Raw genomic sequence first — 19,497 nt, forward strand, 5'->3', positions numbered from 1 at the left:
AATGGTGGATATGAGTCGCCGTGTGTTTTTGTGGGTTTTATTTTGATCCTTATTAATTGACATACATACAATTTGGCCCCTTCTAGTTTTACATTTATCTTGAGTTTAGCCTTAATGTTTCAAACTGAACCTAAGAGGTCCCTTGGCCACTACCTCTTGAGTCTTTGACCTTATAATTTTGATCCTATTTTGAGTAGGGTGTAACCCCCCCCCCCCCCCCCCAACTTCGAAAGAGCTAAATAGATATCCATACAAGTCATTTATCCATTTTTAATTTTAGATTAATTTTAAACGATTATATCTTTTAGCACATAAAAAATTAGGTGGTCCATGGATTATCAAATCGAAGGTCTTTGAGTCATCTTTCCAACGTCGTTAAATTTGTTTAATTTCTAGCTCCGAGTAAAGATATACACATATTTTAAAATGTGGATAATTAGTTAGAGTATACACATAACTTAAAACATGATTCATATACAATAATACCTCATTAAATTAATACTCGATTAATTAATAATCTCTCTAGGATAATATTTTTCCTCCCATCTCGACTTGGGTCAATGAAAAAAATCACCTATTTCAATAAGATAATATATTTTCAGAACTTCCTAGATAAATATATTGTCCTATTAATATTATTAATTTAGTAATTTTCTAAAATTACAAATATATCTAAGACAATTTAGTGAAATATGAATATACTATGTTCCTTTTTTGTTAAAATTCAAATATAATTGAAACTCATCTCTAAGTTTTCTTATTGCATCGAAACGTTTCAGTATTATCTTTTTGAACTGCACCATAAATTGTGAATAGTTTTAAATGCGATAAATGTTTTCTCTACACATAATTGGTTTGAAAAGTATATAATGTATAGTATCATCTTCAACATTGTCATGAACACCGTTTTTCAATAGTACCACAATTTCTTCTAAGTTTTTTGGACTGAACATGTATCATTTTTACCCATTCAACACGTTATTAACGTCCATTTTATTGTGATTATCAAAATTATTAATCATGACCTCAAATTCATAAATAACATTTTCAGGAGTGAGTTTTGTTTTATATTAAAGAAAAAAATAATTTATAAGTTTTAGGACCTTAGACTTATTTAGAGAGTCGCCACTTAATTTTTGAAAAAAAATCAAGAAAACATTTTTTCAATCGATTAAAATAGGAAACTGATTGAAAAATATTTAAGGGGGTTCGAAAATTCCTATTTATATTTTAGGAAGGTTTGACGACACCTAAAATATTTGCTAACTCGCAATTATCCGAAAACTAATCTATTTGGCTAAAAAAAAGATCTAACTTATAAAAATTTAAGCTATAACTTATTTGAAGTTGTTATGAAAAGAAGTATTAATTTTAATGTCCAAGTAAGATTTGGTTTGCTAGCTTATTCGTCTTTTATTTTAAAAATCTATTTAGATTTGATATAATTTTAGGTCGATAAAACATTACGGCGTTTACCAGAATTTGAATTCTTTAACCTTAAAACTAGCGACAAATAAAAGCAGATAGGTAAACGATAAATTAAAGAGAGGGAGAGAGGATTGGGTCCAAATTTGGTTCAGTCCGTCTGGACCAGACGGACCGCTATTTGGACCCGTTCCATTTTGGACTTTTGGCCCACTTTATTTGTACTTGTCCTAGATTAATCATATAATAGTAAATAAATAAAAAGACGACAAGGGCTTAGGCCTGAAAATAACAAAATACAACATTTGAAATATAAATTTGGGTTTCAAGACCCAAAATCTTCAAGTTCTCAGCCTCTTTTGAATTTTTTATACTTCGTAAACATGTGCGCCGAATATATGAATCGTTGACTCGATAAAGGATTTGAGCCTTTGTCTCTCTCGAGATGCAAAGGAAAGGCGGATAGGAGTTCATGATGAATTCAGATATATTTACATGCAACAAAATAAAGGGGAAAAAATTAATATATAATTCAAATAATATAATTTTAAAAAAAAAGTAAGCTTAATTAAGTAGAAAGTACGGATAAACTCAAAAAAAATGCACATAAACATACAATTCTACGTTAGGAATCACACAAAGACGCACTGGACAGTAATAATAAATGGCAAAAACTCTTCATTATCACACATAGAGGTGTATAACATGACTAAAGGTAACTAAAACAAAAGTCAGACTAGGAAACATTGGGGTACTATGAGAGAATAACATATTGTATTAGCAACAAAGCTAGTCACATTTGACCATTAACTCATTTATTATAAGTAAGCTTATTTTTACATATTTGAAATTACTACCTTGACATGAATATTAACTAAGAATACACAATCAGTACTGCTGGAAAGTAAGATTTCAGAGACGTAAACATGATAAGATTTCAAAGGTGTGAACGATTAGTGCGTGACTAGGACATTAGTTCGAATGTAGGAGGATTATGTGCCATGAAAACAGTAAATTACTCGAAACTCACATAACTAATACTATTGAAATGTATTGAATACCTCCACATATTAGATTGAGAAATAACATAAAACAAATTCATGAATTAATCGCTGAACTAATAGAAAGAAATAACGGAAAATTTATCCGAGAAAACGTCAAATAGGATCATGGCATTTCTCCAGTTCAGGGCGTTCTTCAAACTATTTTTTTTTCCAAATACTTGTATCTTTTTTTTTTCTCCCTCCAAAATTTTTCAACTCCAAGAAAAAAAAAGAAACATCCCCCTAACAGTGAATAATGGGGAGACTTGTACAGATGGAAAAATTTAGGGTTCATTACGGGGGAAAACGGATGTAATTTTGGAATTTCAAATTCAAAATTTTCTTCTAGATAAGGTTGAAGTTGTCAACAGTACAAAATTGTACAATTGTTCAACAAAAAAATATTTTGGGACATTCGATTTTGAGGGGAAGGACGAGAGAGATAGGAGATTTCGACATCTAGATTACGGGTAGCTCCCGTACGGAGAGGATAAGGGAGAGAGAGAGAGAGAGCCACGCACTAGAGTTGGGATCTATATGATTGGCTGACAAGCTTTTTAATTTTAACGAAATAAAATAATAGACTAAGTTGTTTGAGTAATTGTAGCTACTTGCAATTATAGTCGAAACTGAATTAAATTAAGGAGTGTTAAAATGCAACTTTTGGGATAACTTTCAAATATGTATAAAGTGTTCTAATTATATTAAATTATAAAAACGTATATATTATCTAATAATTATAAGAAGGATAAAAACGTTAAAAGAACTTGCAAAAATATTTTAAACTTTATAAAAAATAATTATTTCAAATCGTTTTAGAATTAAGTAGCTCGCTAATTAATTTATATCGTCGAGAATCAAAATTAGGTGTCAACAAATTCATTCGAATTCTCTAAAATTTCATTTTCGAATGAATTTTGTGATGTCAAAATACTTTTTTTAAATTAATAAATAGTATTAATTTATCAATCAAATAATACCTCACAAAATAACTATATTTCATGATCTCACCTAATTAACTTGGTGAGGTTTTAATACTGAAAACATTTAGCTAGACAAAGTGCACTCCCAACTATAATTTTTATATCTTAAACAAAGTCATTTGACCAAAAGTTCACATGATAATTAGAGTTATCCTTACAGATACATTAATTATCAAAAATTAAATTTAGGAAACTACCAAACACTAATATCAACAGCACACACACAACAGAAACTCAATTTGCATTTGTTTCATCCTTTAGCTAACGAAATCATTTAATCGCAAGAAAAATGATAAAATAATAATAAGCTCAATTATATAAACAATTATAAATATAAAATATAAAATTTATATTCAAGACCATTTATTCTAAATTATTTCTTGTCCACAATTCAATTTGTAAAACTAGGTCATAAGATAAAAATTATGAAGACTTCTATCAAACAAACTCGATAAAAAAAATTACGAGCAAACTCGATGAAAATTGTGCATACTGCCCAAACTATTACAATTACGATAAAAATACCTTATTCCGTAAAGAGAACAAATTTTAAATAGAGAAAAGACATAAATATACCATCGAAGTTATTTCATATTGTCATAAAGACACCTAAACTTCAAAAGTGTCCTATCACCCCACTAAACAACTATATATCATTGTAAATGGGTCATTTTTACCTATTCCCTCGTCTACGTCGTGCGCGTGTTGCTCACTCCCTAGGATAGAATTTACAGACCCGACCCTTATCTTTTGAAGAAAAGTTGTCTACCTTCTCTTCTCATCACCCATCACCAGATTAGTTAAAGAATTGGGAACATCCATGGAAAATCTAAAGCCCTTATAAACACACAGGCAATTAACAAGACAAGAAGCCTCTCTGATAAGTGAATGCAACTGAAACGACATCATTTTTACTGGGAATCTCCCTTCGTCTTTGTCAGGTATATCCATTGCATCATTTATTAAGTTTAACAAAACGGTGCTCATTCTCACCGTTGTATCGATAATAATCTTCTGGTTAGTGCTTGTGTTCTCATCTTGAAGTATGGAAAGTAAACCCAAAATCGAGTGCATTGGTCGTTTCATCCCATTGTTCATTAAATTCTGAAACGAATACCTTGTATGGCTTGCCTTCACAACATTCTCCTTAGCCTGTTGCTGCAAACCGTTCCTCGCTTCTAGTTTCTCCCTCATTAACTCTTCAAGAACAGTCGCATGGGATAGGGCCACAATCACCTGATCAACAACTACTTCCACTATCTCCATCTCATTATGGCTCCAATCATCATTTGCACTCGGAATAACCAAAACTAAAATAGCATAACGAATGTCAATCAACTCAGGCGTCACACCTTTGAAATCTAAAGCAACATAGTTCTTGTTATAAAAATCAAAATATTAGGGCTAACACATCTATTTTTGGTTTAAATTGGGGAAGATGATATAAATTGATGAAATAATTAATAATAAAGAAAGAAAATGGCATGTGACACTTTTAAACTGGTCCATGACGCGCCTAACGTGCGTGTAAGCAACCCAGACGAGGGAATGGGTAAAAATGACCCATTTATAACGATATATAGTTGTTTAGTGGTGTGATAGGACACTTTGAAAATTTAGGTGTCTTCATGCAAATATGGAACAACTTTGATGGTGTATTTATGTCTTTTATGACAACTTGATTTCTAAAAATGAAAAACTTATTGACCAATGTTTACTCTTTTTGTTTGAAGATATAGTGTCTAATGTTTGTTACACAACTCCCAACTTTCTTAGAGAATCTAGAATTGCTTGCTTCAAATTAGCTAATTTAACTGGTGGGGCTATTTCTAGGCGTTAAAAGATCACTCGATAATGAAGTCCTAACTTGGGCTAGGATTCATTTGAAGCATGTGTTTAATGTGTTTGACTTGTTTATTTTACAACCTACTATCAATATAATGAAAAGCTTATTCTCCACAAAAATATATTAAATGTTACATCTTATTATTCCAATAGACACAATGTCTCTAAAGATTTTAGAGATTTTGGATGTAATGACATAACTTAATAATCGATAAACGTATTTATAATAATAAATATTACGGCTAAAACTAAAGTATATTGCCGCTAGATGTCTCTTTTAATGTGGCCTTGTTCTTTAAAGTTTGACAATAACAACTTGATTTCTCTTATTTTCAATTACCATTTTAATAATATCTACCGTCTAAAACAATCTTCTGATATACTCTACTCTACTCTACTTTGGAAGTACTAAAATTGACACTATACTCTCCTTCCTAGATCGTGTGTTGTTTTACCCCTTGTGAGTTTGATGTTTCTGGTGACAATCTTCAAAAATTGTTTGCCGAATAGCTATAATTGTGAATCTCTTACTTTAATCTTTAGGTTTTGAGTAAACAGTAAAAACTAGTAAAGCTGCCTAGTGTGAAGTTGGTAGAGTACTAATGATTTCATATAGTTATAGTATCTAATTATATATTAAATTATTAATATTTAATAATTAGAAAGGGTAAAATAATAAATTATTACCATCTTATTGGGTTATTAGGTAAGTTTAACCAATAACCCAATAGTAAAAACTGATAGCGGTCTTATAACCCAATAATTTTTTTTATAAATCCATTAAAAATTCAATAACTTTTTTTCGGTTCGGTTTATTGATCGATTCAATTTTTGCACACCCCTATGTATATGGCAAACTGAATTTATGAAATAACATTTTATGGGTATAATTTACGTAATTACATTCTATGAGTATATTATAGTTTGTTACGTAGCTTTTAATTTGTATAAAACTTTTTTTAAAAAAAAATTATACAGTATTTTACTTTTTCATTGAATAGTAATAGTAACGCTAAATACGGTAACAAACATTTACATAATCCCACATTTAAGGTAAACATTCAAAATCAAATATTTTTCAAACAAAAAATCTATAGTGACAGAAAGACCATACAAACTTGTTTCCGAAAAACTGAAATTCTTTAGTGTATATAAAATTTGTATACGAATATAAATAAAATGAATATATAATATTTGATTTGTACCAAATTATAAAGTAATTATTATATACATATATAAATAACTATAGATGTATAAATAAAAATATGAATATAGTATTCACATACACACAAATCTTCAAGCAACTTTATATATAATAACATAAAATACAAAAAAAATTGTGATTTAAAACATATTATTATACAAATTATTGTACCAGATTTTAAAAGTAATTACTTATATACATATATAACTAGTTAAATAAAAAGAAACTGTATATGTATAAATGAAATTTATATAAGAATGTAAATAAAATGAATATAAATTGTTTGATTTGTACCAAATTGTAAAGTAATTATTATATACATACTAGTAACTGCATATGTATAAATATATGAATATAGTACTTGTATATACACAAATTCCCCAGGCAGTTTTGTATATAATAACGTAAAATACAAAAAAAAATTATGATTTAAAACAAATTATTATACAAACTAGTTGAATATACAAAAAAAACTTAAAATATGAATATAACTACATAAATACCTTGATCACTTTTGTATATAATAATTCAATGTACAAACAACTATATACATAACATTTAAGCAAAAAGATTCATATATAATAACTCTTTGTAATGTGAGTGAATATAGACATATAAAAATGAAAGAAAGTATAGTAAGACATACTACTCGTAAACCTTATAAACAGAGAGGAATCATCCGTTCTAATTTTAAAATACTTGTCATCTGTTAAGTAATAAATAATTTTTTAATAAATATATGAAAGACTAACAAGCATACTTCATATACACTTGTTAAAGTAGGAGATAAGAAACTCCAAAAAAAAATTCACCCATGAAATTGATGGGTTACCTGCGAAAAGTGAAATTTCGATTGGGGAGAAGGTCAAAATTTTCCCAATTTGAAATTTATGGAACGAGGGTAAGAGAGATAAAATTGATTTGTATAAAATTATATACAAATGTTTTGGATGACTTTTTTGGTTCAGTACAAAAATAAGTAGTGGGTTACATTAATTATGACAAAAAAAACAGAAATTATATTTACAGACAGTAAATAAATTAAAATATACCTTTATTAACTAATTACTTAGGGATACTCCTCATACCACGTAATTTTCCCTATTATTTATAACAAAAATCAAAAGTAGGATGTCACGACCCAAAACGAGTCGTGAGTGGCACCCACACTTACCTACTTAAGTGGTCGAACCAACACAACTAAACCCCAACATATACCAATAGTTCAACTATAAATAATATCAATAATGCGGAAGCTCCAAAAGATACTAAGCAATCAATTTAAATAAGTTTCTAAAGTTTAATACTTATCTTCCCAAAATCTGATAGTCATCACATCAAGGACATCTAATCTTCAATACTAAGTCTAAGAATATCGAATACACTAAAATAAAGAATAAAATGGTATGTGTCCGAAAGTATAGGACATCATGTCATTACCGAGAGAATCCAACACGAGCTTGAATGGATAGCTCACCCTGTAACTTGATATGCGGAAGACTGGCTAGAGCTGAGGGAAATCAGAAGTCATAGGTACACTCGCTGCATTTCATAAAAGGAAAACAAAGAAGAAAACAAGAGGACTCAGTACGAGGCAACATGTAATTAGTAAGTATCATTGGTCAACCCAAAATAGTAACTAATATACAATAAATAATAGTATGAACTCAACTATAGCACTTAACATGTGATAAGCAACAAACAACATGAACAAGTGTCAATAACAATAAAGTAAGCACGTATGAAGTCAACGGTATCAAGATCACACATGAGGACTCATGCCTCCAAACCAAACCATTTTGGGAGTTGAGTTCTTTGAGATTGAGTATCTTCCATTAATTCAACATGTTTTTCCTTTAATATTATCGTGTCGGAACGTGACACTCCGATCCAAGAATACCGTGTCGGAACGTGATACTCCGATCCAAAAATACCGTGTCGAAACGTGACACTCCGATCCAAGAATATTGCGTAGGAACGTGACACGCCGATCCAAGATATCATTAGTTTATCATTTAGTATCACCACTTTTCCATTCGTTAATAACATTTTATCTAGCCTTCTTTATTCAAGGCATTACTTCGATAGAGATGGTTTAACATTATACATTCTATGGTCTTGGGATTTCAGACCAATCACAAAACACACGACCAAGCCACACAATCACACAATCAAGTACATAGAAAACTTCACAATATCATTCAATGCATATCAATAACTATTAAGAGTTTACTAATCAAATAGCATAAACCATAACCTACCTCCACCGAAGAACCAAAGTCAAGCAACTAATTCTTCAATGTTTTTCCTTTCCTCAATGCTTTGAACCTTTCAATCTATCAAATATATATACATAATTTGTAAGTTAACAAGCCTATAACCATCCATATTGTTCTACGTCTAGCCTAGACCCAAAAATTCACCTAAATCTATAATCAATTCCTAAAGTTCAAACCTAAGGATTAGTCCAAATTTCTCCAATTAGCATAACTTTAATGGGATTGAAATAATTTGATACATATAATATTGAATTACCTATATCAATATATAACGATGTAATTTATAGAACAAAAGAATATAACCTCAGGTTGATATAAGTTAATTATAGACCACTAGTGTTAACCACAAAATCATCTCTGTCATCTAAGTCGTTATATTGTTTTACTTTCCTCTAATCATCATATTATAATTGTATAATAATCTTCCCCCTAATTCAGTTGTGATGATGTATGGCTGAATTGACATAAAAAAACAGACAAAAGTGGCAGTCACTTTTGTTGCCACGTCAATTTGAGAACGACTTCACTTTGATACAACTTACTAGTATCAAAGTCTATCCATGCACATTATTGATTACAATTCATTTACAACACTGCTATTTCTTCTAATCTTGCCATTAATTTCCATAAATTGACTAACATTCACATCCGAACCATTACTCCACAAATTTCTTCTAAGTCCAAGCCATATAAGTTACTGGCTATTAACTGTCACGACCCAAACCGGGTTGCGACTGGCACCCACACTTTCCCTCCTATGTGAGCGAACCAACCAATCTAACCTTAACATTTCAATATAATATCAACAGAAAGTAATGCGGAAGACTTAAACTCATTAAATAAAGACCAATTCATTAACTTCTAAAATTCAACATCTATTATTCCCCAAAAATCTGGAAGTCATCATCACAAGAACATCTACGATCAAATGACTAAACTAAGAGTATTCTAAAAGCTAAAAATACATAAGAAGCTAGTCCATGCCGGAAGTTCAAGGCATCAAGACTTGAAGAAGAAGACTCAGTCCAAGCTAGAAGCATTAGCTCACCCTGAATATCCGGTATGACGAAGATTGGCTAAAATCACTGCTGAGTTGAAGATGACGGAACGTTTGCTGCACTCCACAAATAACAAGAAGAAAACATAAAAGTAGGGGTCAGTACAAACCACGGGTACTGAGTAGATATCATCGGTCAACTCAAAATAGAGAACAGTATATATCAAGTAATATCATAAATCAACTATAAAACTCAACATGTAGCAACAACAGGTACTATAATCATCAATAAGTACCATCAAGTTCATCCATGAGGGCTCAAGCCTCAATACCATACTCATTTGGGAATTAAGTTTATTAAGTTGAGTATATTATCATCTTTCAAGATTCATTATCCTTTTTCCTCTTGTGTCGGTACGTGACACTCCGATCCCCTACTACTATGTGTCGGTACGTGACACTCCGATCCCCTAATTCTACGTGTCGATTCGTGACACCCGTCCCACTAATACTATGTGTCGGAACGTGACACTCCGATCCCCTATATGTGTCGGTACATGACACTCCGATCCCCTAATTCTACGTGTCGGTTCGTGACACCCGATTCCCTATATGTGTCGGTACGTGACACTCCGATCCCCTATATGTGTCGGTACGTGACACTCCGATCCCCTAATTCTACGTGTCGGTTCGTGACACCCGATCCACTAATACTATGTGTCGGAACGTGACACTCCGATCCCCTATATGTGTCGGTATGTGACACTCCGATCCCCTAATTCTACGTGTCGGTTCGTGACACCCGTCCCACTAATACTATGTGTCGGAACGTGACACTCCGATCCACTAATACTATGTGTCGGAACGTGACACTCCGATCCACTAATATCATTCTGTAAATCATCAAGCCTTCTCTATACCAAGGCATCATCAATCCCATTACTTTAATTCATCAAGCCTTCTTCTATACCAAGGCATCATCATTAATAATGTATATTAAAGTTTCTTTTTAAGATTTGGGATTCAATATTTTCATCATGCTTATCTTATCACAATCACATAATCATATTCATGCAAACATACAATTAAGCATATAGTAGGGTTTACAATACTACCAATGCATATCATTCTCTATTAAGAGTTTACTATGAAAGCATGAAAACCATAACCTACCTCCACCGAAGATTCGTGATCAAGCAAGCAATTTCCCAAGCTTTGTGTTTTTCCTCTCGTTCGATCCTCTCTCTCGTTCAACTTTCCCTCTCTTTCTCTTGTTCTTTCTATTTTCTTTATTCAAACCCTCTTTCTTTTACCCTAATTAGTATATAATTAAGAATAAAAGATGGCAATAATAACCCACTAATTAACTTAAGGTTACCTCTTTTAACCCCCAAGTAATTAGACTTATTAACATTAACCCACTAACTTTATAATTAAGGCAAGAATAGTCAAAAACGTCCCTTAAAACGTATCAAGAAATCCGACCCGGACTGGGATTGCGCAACCTGTGACGGCCCGTCGTGCCTGCGACGGTCCGTCCTGCAGGTCGTCACAGAGTTCAGAGACTCAATTTCTCTAAAGAGTCTGTGACGGTCCGTCACACTTGTGACGGTCCGTCCTGCCATTCCGTCACAAAGTTCAGAGAGTTGATTTTCAGTACCCAATTTCAGATTTTCTAAGTGTTTTGAAACAAGACCTTGCGACGGTCCGTCGTGCCCATGACGGTCCATCGTGGGGTCCGTCGCCTCAGTCTGTTTTTCCAGAAATAAAATCTGCTGCTCAAAACGACTAAACGGGTCGTTACATTAACGAAAGACAATTATCCATCAAGTTATTCATATTCACACCACCTATGAGAAATTTTATACTCTAATCTCTTTTCAACCAACACCAATGTAATAATAGTATCCATAAAACAAACATTAACCATTTTACTAAGCAATAACTGTACATAGACAATATTTAATAGAAATATCGAAACATTACCTGAATGCAGAGCCGACATTCTTCATTATCAAAATGTATGTTTTCTCTCTTTCTAATTAGTTCACCTTATAATAATATTTTAACTCTTCAACTCACCATGATTTCAATAGCCTTTAATAAATATTCTATACATATGCACCCTTTAACTTTATAATATAATATAATAATGTAATTGTTGCCTTAAAACTCGTCCTATACGGCTAATGATCATTGCCATTATTAAATTATTAATCCTACAATCTGTGTTCATACATATAAAATATACGAAGATTAATTCCTTACCTGAAATTGTCGTCCTTCTTCGAAGCTGCTCTGCGGTCTCCCTTTTCTTATTTTCTTCCTTTTTCTAAAGACAAACTTCTACCCTAATTATCATATAATCAACTATACAATTTGATAAAAGTGACCCATTATTTATTTTAATATTATTTTCTTAACCACTAACTAAATAAATTAATAAAACTACCCCATTAATTTCATAGTTATAATTATGAATAGTCTAAAACACCCATTTAAATCTATCGAAAAGTATTTTCTGACATAAAAGTTCTAGTGCTCAAAACGATCAAAAATGGTCGTTACAATAGATACCAATTTACCCATCGTTCGTCTTCGAACGATCAAAAGAAGGGCGAGGCAAGAAAGGGTAGTTGTCTCAAAAGTTCATTCGAAATAGTAGTACCTTGGTCTTATATCAAAAGTGTTAAACCAATCAATTAAAGATCTACACCTCCTCATAACAATGCCTTAAATGGGTCCATCTCACTACTCTAGGAATAATTATTGATGTATGTAAACTCAACTAACAACAAAACTATTTCTAATAATGGACTTTTCAACCGATCTATTCTCCAACTAGACCTTGACACAACCATCTGAACAAATATTATCTAACATTACCACGATAAAATTTTAAAGCAAAAGTGGCTACAACCAGAAGTGGATTTTAACCAACTACCACACACTCATAATGCACAAACAATCACAAATCTTATCAGGATTTTTTTTTCACAACACAATCTCATCACAAGCTTAAGTGATGAAAATATTAGCTTTAGACATCGATTACTCATCAAGGGAGAGTCAACATATCTAACCCAGGGAAGAATAATATCAAGTAAACACCAACAAGGGATACATTTCAAAATGCAGAACCTCTAACATTACTATTAGGCAATTGTAACTCTTCATAGCCGCTCTTATATAGATTCTCATAAGCAAGTTTGTGCGTATAGAACTACTGATATACTTTAGTTATTCCAAACAACACAAATTCTATCATAACTAAAATATCAAGTTTGCCCAAGGATCCTACCCTATCAAGAGGACACAAGAAGATCTTTACATCCGATTCACCACTAGAAATCAACCCATAGATGTGAAAACACGTGTGGACGTAGAAAATAAATCATACTCTAAATCACACTCGAAATGAAGTAGTTGTTCACGTAAGAGTGTATATAACCAAGGTTGAATAACTTCAGATATATTTTTTTTTTCCAATAGTTTCCATATCAAACATCTTCATTCATCTGACTCTATCTCTTTGATTTTTTAGCTATCCACAATCACCAATGTAGTCACTTTTATAATTGCACACATACTTACTTTATCGAACCCTACATCCACTGAAGTCGACACTTTTAGTACTAACAAAACATAATAACCATATCGATCATCTACCTTACTCCCAAATCACCATCATTATCTTCTATTTAAGCATTTCATGACAACTACGAGTTCCAAACAAGGCTACTAACATTATTTAAAATTCGATAGTACCTTTTCATCATGATAAACTATTAAATCAAACTATAAGTCAACCTCACACCACTTCCACATATCATGCTTTAGCTACCCTTCTAAACCATCACATACCTCATGCCAACACTTAGGATGTTTCTTGGTCATTCAAATTATTATGTATCCTATTTGCTCATAACCTCTATTCACCATTAAATATCTATGTAACACATCATAATATTCTATGTAATCCCATCAATAGAGTAGTATTATTCCAACTCTAAATTCTTAATAACCATGTAGAATTATATTACACCTTATGCATCATTCTTAAGTCATTTATCCAAATTTGAGCAATCTAACCCCATGTAAAATACTAAATTCTTCATGCCTCATTGTTTGCAATCCAAATCAAAACTCAATCTTTATAAAAGTCGATGATAAATTCTAGTAAGTCTATATCGAACAACTTCACATCTCACATTCATATCTAAACTCATAGGCAAAAATCAATACAACCATCAACTACAACCCATGGGTTTATACGAGAGGTCTCATTCCTTCACTTTTCTCAAATTCTTCTCATGGTACAAAATTCTATTCGACCCTTCAATATATCAATATTCTTGTTTCTTTAGATCACTCATCGATCTCGTCATTTTACCAACAACCCATGACATTTTACTTCACATTCTGAATCAAAACTCAGAAGAAAACTCTTCTTAGATCCTTTAACAATCAAAAGTAATAAACTTTATGATCCAAAACATGCATAAGTTCTTTCACATGCTTAATACCGATGCAAGCAATCATTTATTACCTTACAAATTCATACCTTGAAAAAAAACACCAAGAATGCAGACTTATAATGAAAAGTTTGAATTTTAAGTCCAATTGGGTAACTCAATACCCTTATGTATCTACATTTGCTTATACTTTGAAGACTTTTATAATTACCTTATCTTAGCTTATCATTGATTGCCTCTCCAACAACCATACCATATGCTTCACTAAAAAGATCCAACCCTACTCATTTCTAAATTCAATAGTACAACAGAACTTATCCTCTCACTCAAGCTGAACGTCTGTACACTCCTCTCTTAAGTTCTATTCAATAGCTTTTAACCAAGCTAATAACCTGTTATGCTATTACCTTACCAAAACAAAATAGATAAAATTATGCATTTCTGAACCCAATTTTCAACCCCTTCGAAGATTCTTTTTTAGTTCTTACAATCAGAGAAAATATTCCTTCACTCACTTATTTTCTTAAGGCTACACATCCCACAAGTTTCATCTTATTTTAATTATGATTCCAGCTCCTTTATATTCTATTCGAGCGTTGACCCAACATCTCATAAAACTTGTCATACACCCACATTACTCACAAAATAGTAGAAAATCACAACCTTAGATACTCACAAGTCTTTATTACATACACAATTTATTTAACCAACAAATTCTAATCATATACTTTCATCCCAATTACAAATTCTCACGAATTTTTATTTTCCATCATGCTCAGTTAACCCTTTTATCACCATGAAGTGAACCTTTTCCTCGATCTAACACTTTAAACTTAGGTATACCAACCAAATTCAAGGGACTAACCCAATTTATATGCACTTTCTTGCTAAATCTTCAATTTAGTTTACTCAAGTATATCCACTAGGACTTTCTTTCCCTATAAGTTTGTTATTTTAGTATCAATCTACCTTTTGAAGCTTAAGATAAAATCGTCAGTACTCATTCAGAACCCTCAAATACATTTCACAACCTAAATGTATTAATATTGTACCAAAGATCCACCACTAAAGATTTTCTTTAAAATAATGCTCAACAACTAAAATTTTCCTTCAAAATAATGCTCAATCTAAGTTCTTGTAGTAATAAACTAGTTGATTTCTCAAATATGAATGCAACACTAAATCTTATTATTTGACCATGTCGTAAAACTTGTAACTCCTTTAGTAATTAGTATTCATACTTGACAATCGATGTACCTGCTTCCACATAACCCTAGTACTGCCACACCGTGAAAGTCCGTTAGATACCTCACTAGAACACATCATACCTGTCCATATTATCGTACCCAAATAGCCCACATATTTCTAACCATTGAATAATTGCAAAACATTATCGAATATGTTCTCTTTCTAGACCAAACAATTTGTTTTACTTCTTAGATCAATTCAATAACAAAACTAACACACTTTCTAACTCCATCGATGACTTTCTCTAATATACCTCACTCAATGAAGTCATAATAGTGTCTTTATTAACCGACACTCGACATGAGACAACCACCACATTTTGCGATCGAGAAAATATATCTATTTCTAAGGACATTTTTTTTTCTGCTGTTGCTATTTCAACTTCAAATACTCTAGTAGTACCCATATTTGAAATAGAGTGAAGAAGTTCAGATACCAATTTGTATCACCTAAATACCAATTGGATTCAAGTAGTAGCACGAAAGTAAGAAAGAAATGAGCTATCCTAAAGTCCTATAGCTTCTCGAAGAAAAGTAAAGGCGTCCCCTTACCATTCCGCAAGACTCTACTAGACTTGTCCTTGTGTGATGAGATCAACGAACCTAACGCTCTGATACCAAGTTTGTCACAACCCAAAACGAGTCGTGAGTGGCACCCACACTTACCTCCTTAAGTGGGTGAACCAACACATCTAAACCCCAACATATACCAATAGTTCAACTATAAATAATATCAATAATGCGGAAGCTCCAAAAGATACTAAGCAACTAATTTAAATAAGTTTCTAAAGTTTAATACTTATCATCCCAAAATCTGATAGTCATCACATCAACGACATCTAATCTCCAATACTAAGTCTAAGAATATCGAATACACTAAAATAAAAAATAAAATGGTATGTGTCCGAAATATAGGACATCATGTCATTACCGAGAGAATCCAACACGAGCTTGAATGGATAGCTCACCATGTAACTTGATATGCGGGAAGCTGGATAGAGCTGATGGAAATCAGAAGTCATAGGTACACTCGCTGCATTTCATAAAAGGAAAACAAAAAAGAAAACAAGAGGACTCAGTACGAGGCAACATGTACTGAGTAAGTATCATCGGTCAACCCAAAATAGTAACTAATATACAATAAATAATAGTATGAACTCAACTATAGCACTTAACATGTGATAAGCAACAAACAACATGAACAAGTGTCAATAACAATAAAGTAAGCACGTAGTAAGTCAACGGTATCAATATCACACATGAGGACTCATGCCTCCAAGCCAAACCATTTTGGGAGTTGAGTTCTCTGAGATTGAGTATCTTCCATTAATTTAACATGTTTTTCCTTTAATATGATCGTGTCGGAACGTGACACTCCGATCCAAGAATATCGTGTCGGAACGTGACACTCCGATTCAAGAATACCGTGTCGGAACGTGATATTCCGATCCAAGAATATTGTGTCGGAACGTGACACTCCGATCCAAGATATCATTAGTTTATCATTTAGTATCACCACTTTTCCATTCGTTAATAACATTTCATCTAGCCTTCTTTATTCAAGGCATTACTTCGATAGAGATGGTTTAAGATTATACATTCTACGGTCTCGGAATTTCAGACCAATCACAAAACATACGACCAAGCCACACAATCACACAATCAAGTACATAGAAAACTTCACAATATCATTCAATGCATATCAATCACTATTAAGAGTTTACTATCAAATAGCATAAACCATAACTTACCTCTACCGAAGAACCAAAGTCAAGCAATTAATTCTTCAATGCTTTTCCTTTCCTCAATGTTTTGAACCTTTCAATCTAGCAAATATATATACATAATTTGTAAGTTAACAAGCCTATAACCATCCATATTATTCTACGTCTAGCCTAGACCCAAAAATTCACCTAAATCTATAATAAATTCCTAAAGTTCAAACCTAAGGATAAGTCCAAATTTCTCCAATTAGCATAACTTTAATGGGATTGAAATAATTCGATACACATAATATTGAATTACCTATCTCAATATATAACGATATAATTTATAGAACAAAAAAAAATATCCTCAGGTTGATATAAGTTAATTATAGACCACTAGTGTTAACCACAAAATCATCTCTGTCATCTAAGTCGCTATATTGTTTTACTTTCCTCTAATCATCATATTATAAGTGTATAATAATCTTCCCCCTTATTCAGTTGTGATGATGTATGACTGAATTGACATAAAAAAAAAAACAAAAGTGGCAGTCACTTTTGTTGCCACGTCAATTTGAGAACAACTTCACTTTGATACAACTTACTAGTATCAAAGTCTATCCATGCACATTATTGATTACAATTAATTTACAACACTGCTATTTCTTCTAATCTTGCCATTAATTTCCATAAATTGACTAACATTCACATCCGAACCATTACTCCAAAAATTTCTTCCAAGTCCAAGCCATTTAAGTTACTAGCTATTAACGAAAGACAATTATCCATCAAGTTATTCATATTCACACCACCTATGAGAAATTTTATACTCTAATCTCTTTTCAACCAACACCAATGTAATAATAGTATTCATAAAACAAACATTAACCATTTTACTAACCAATAATTGTACATAAACAATATTTAATTAGAATTATCAAACATTACCTGAATGCAGAGCCGACATTCTTCATTATCAAAATGTATGTTTTCTCTCTTTCTAATTAGTTCACCTTATAATAATATTTTAACTCTTCAACTCACCATGATTTCAATAGCCTTTAATAAATATTCTATACATATGCACCCTTTAACTTTATAATATAATATAATAATGTAATTGTTGCCTTAAAACTCGTCCTATACGGCTAATGATCATTGCCATTATTAAATTATTAATCCTACAATCTGTGTTCATACATATAAAATATACGAAGATTAATTCCTTACCTGAAATTGTCGTCCTTCTTCGAGGCTGCTCTGCGGTCTCCCTTTTCTTATTTTCTTCCTTTTTCTAAAGACAAACTTCAACCTAGTTATCATATAATCAACTATACAATCTGATAAAAGTGACCCACTATTTATTTTAATATTATTTTCTTAACCACTAACTAAATAAATTAATAAAACTACCCCATTAATTTCATAGTTATAATTATGAATAGTCTAAAACACCCATTTAAATCTATTAGAAAGTATTTTCTGACATAAAAGTTCTAATGCTCAAAACGATCGAAAATGGTCGTTACATAGGATCCTTCTATTATTTTTTATTTTTTGACTTAAAGTAATTAAAGTAGTATTTTCAAAAGTACTTTTTAAAAATATTTTTTTAAATTAATATAAATATGCTCGTAGTAAAAAAATTTTTACTTATCTAAGATTGAGAACTGCTGGATATGGTCCACTATTTTAGACTTTAGAGATGAGAATTGATAATCAAACATGTCTGTATCTTATACATAACACTCAAATGACATGTTTTTATCTTAATAAAAGTACTTTACTGAATTAAATGTGTAATATATGAAATAAAAATAAAATAAAAATCTAATAGAAATCAACAACAACAAAAAATGAACGTAATATGCAAGTGAAAGTATTTTATATTGATTTTTATTATTTGGTATCAGAGCCAAAAAAATTTGTATTATTAATGGTATTATTATACTAGTAAAATGATAATTCTAAAATTTTAGTTCAAGTCGTCATCTCGCGATTGATGGATATTACAATTATAGATATATATTAATCGAGAAGGTCTAAAAAAATTTGTAGTGATATTGCTTTGTCTGAAGTAAGTGAAAAAATAGAATTGAGAGTATAATATTAAACATTTCAAAGCAAAAAATTATCTTTTTCAAATTATTAATTGCTCAATAAAGAAAACTAGGGGTGAAACTATTGTGTAAGAGGAAAGTTCGGATAATTCAATAACTTTTGCATAAATTCTATATTTATAATAAAAAGATCAAACTCATTGGTGGTCCCCTAAAACTGGCACCAAGTTTCA

At 31.4% G+C, this 19,497-nt stretch overlaps 1 protein-coding gene and 1 long non-coding RNA gene across 4 annotated transcripts; both read right to left on the minus strand.

The window, feature by feature from the left end:
• Positions 1 to 4,216: 4,216 nt before the first annotated feature.
• On the minus strand, positions 4,217 to 4,717 carry LOC138340497 (protein EIN4-like). Its single transcript, XM_069292223.1, has one exon. It carries the CDS (start codon positions 4,715 to 4,717, stop codon positions 4,217 to 4,219), a length of 501 nt encoding a protein of 166 aa, XP_069148324.1.
• A 2,820-nt stretch (positions 4,718 to 7,537) lies between these two features.
• Positions 7,538 to 18,559, minus strand: LOC104645027 (uncharacterized). Of its 3 annotated transcripts, XR_011213426.1 has the most exons (6): positions 18,435 to 18,559; positions 17,250 to 17,324; positions 16,430 to 16,531; positions 9,828 to 9,893; positions 8,762 to 8,836; positions 7,538 to 8,042 (listed from the first exon to the last, which is right to left on the minus strand). It is a non-coding gene; the product is annotated as an uncharacterized lncRNA (long non-coding RNA). The 3 variants fall into 3 exon arrangements; XR_011213425.1 differs by lacking the exon at positions 8,762 to 8,836 and having other exon boundaries at positions 7,751 to 8,042; XR_011213424.1 differs by lacking the exons at positions 7,538 to 8,042; positions 8,762 to 8,836 and having other exon boundaries at positions 9,595 to 9,893; positions 18,435 to 18,558.
• Positions 18,560 to 19,497: the final 938 nt, after the last annotated feature.

Source organism: Solanum lycopersicum, chromosome 12, assembly GCF_036512215.1.
Source record: "Solanum lycopersicum chromosome 12, SLM_r2.1".
Lineage (NCBI taxonomy): Eukaryota > Viridiplantae > Streptophyta > Magnoliopsida > Solanales > Solanaceae > Solanum > Solanum lycopersicum.

What these genes read in the sequence shown, in the direction of transcription:
- LOC138340497 (XM_069292223.1), bottom strand. Translation starts at nt 4,717, where the DNA reads ATGGAGATAGTGGAAGTAGTTGTTGATCAGGTGATTGTGGCCCTATCC.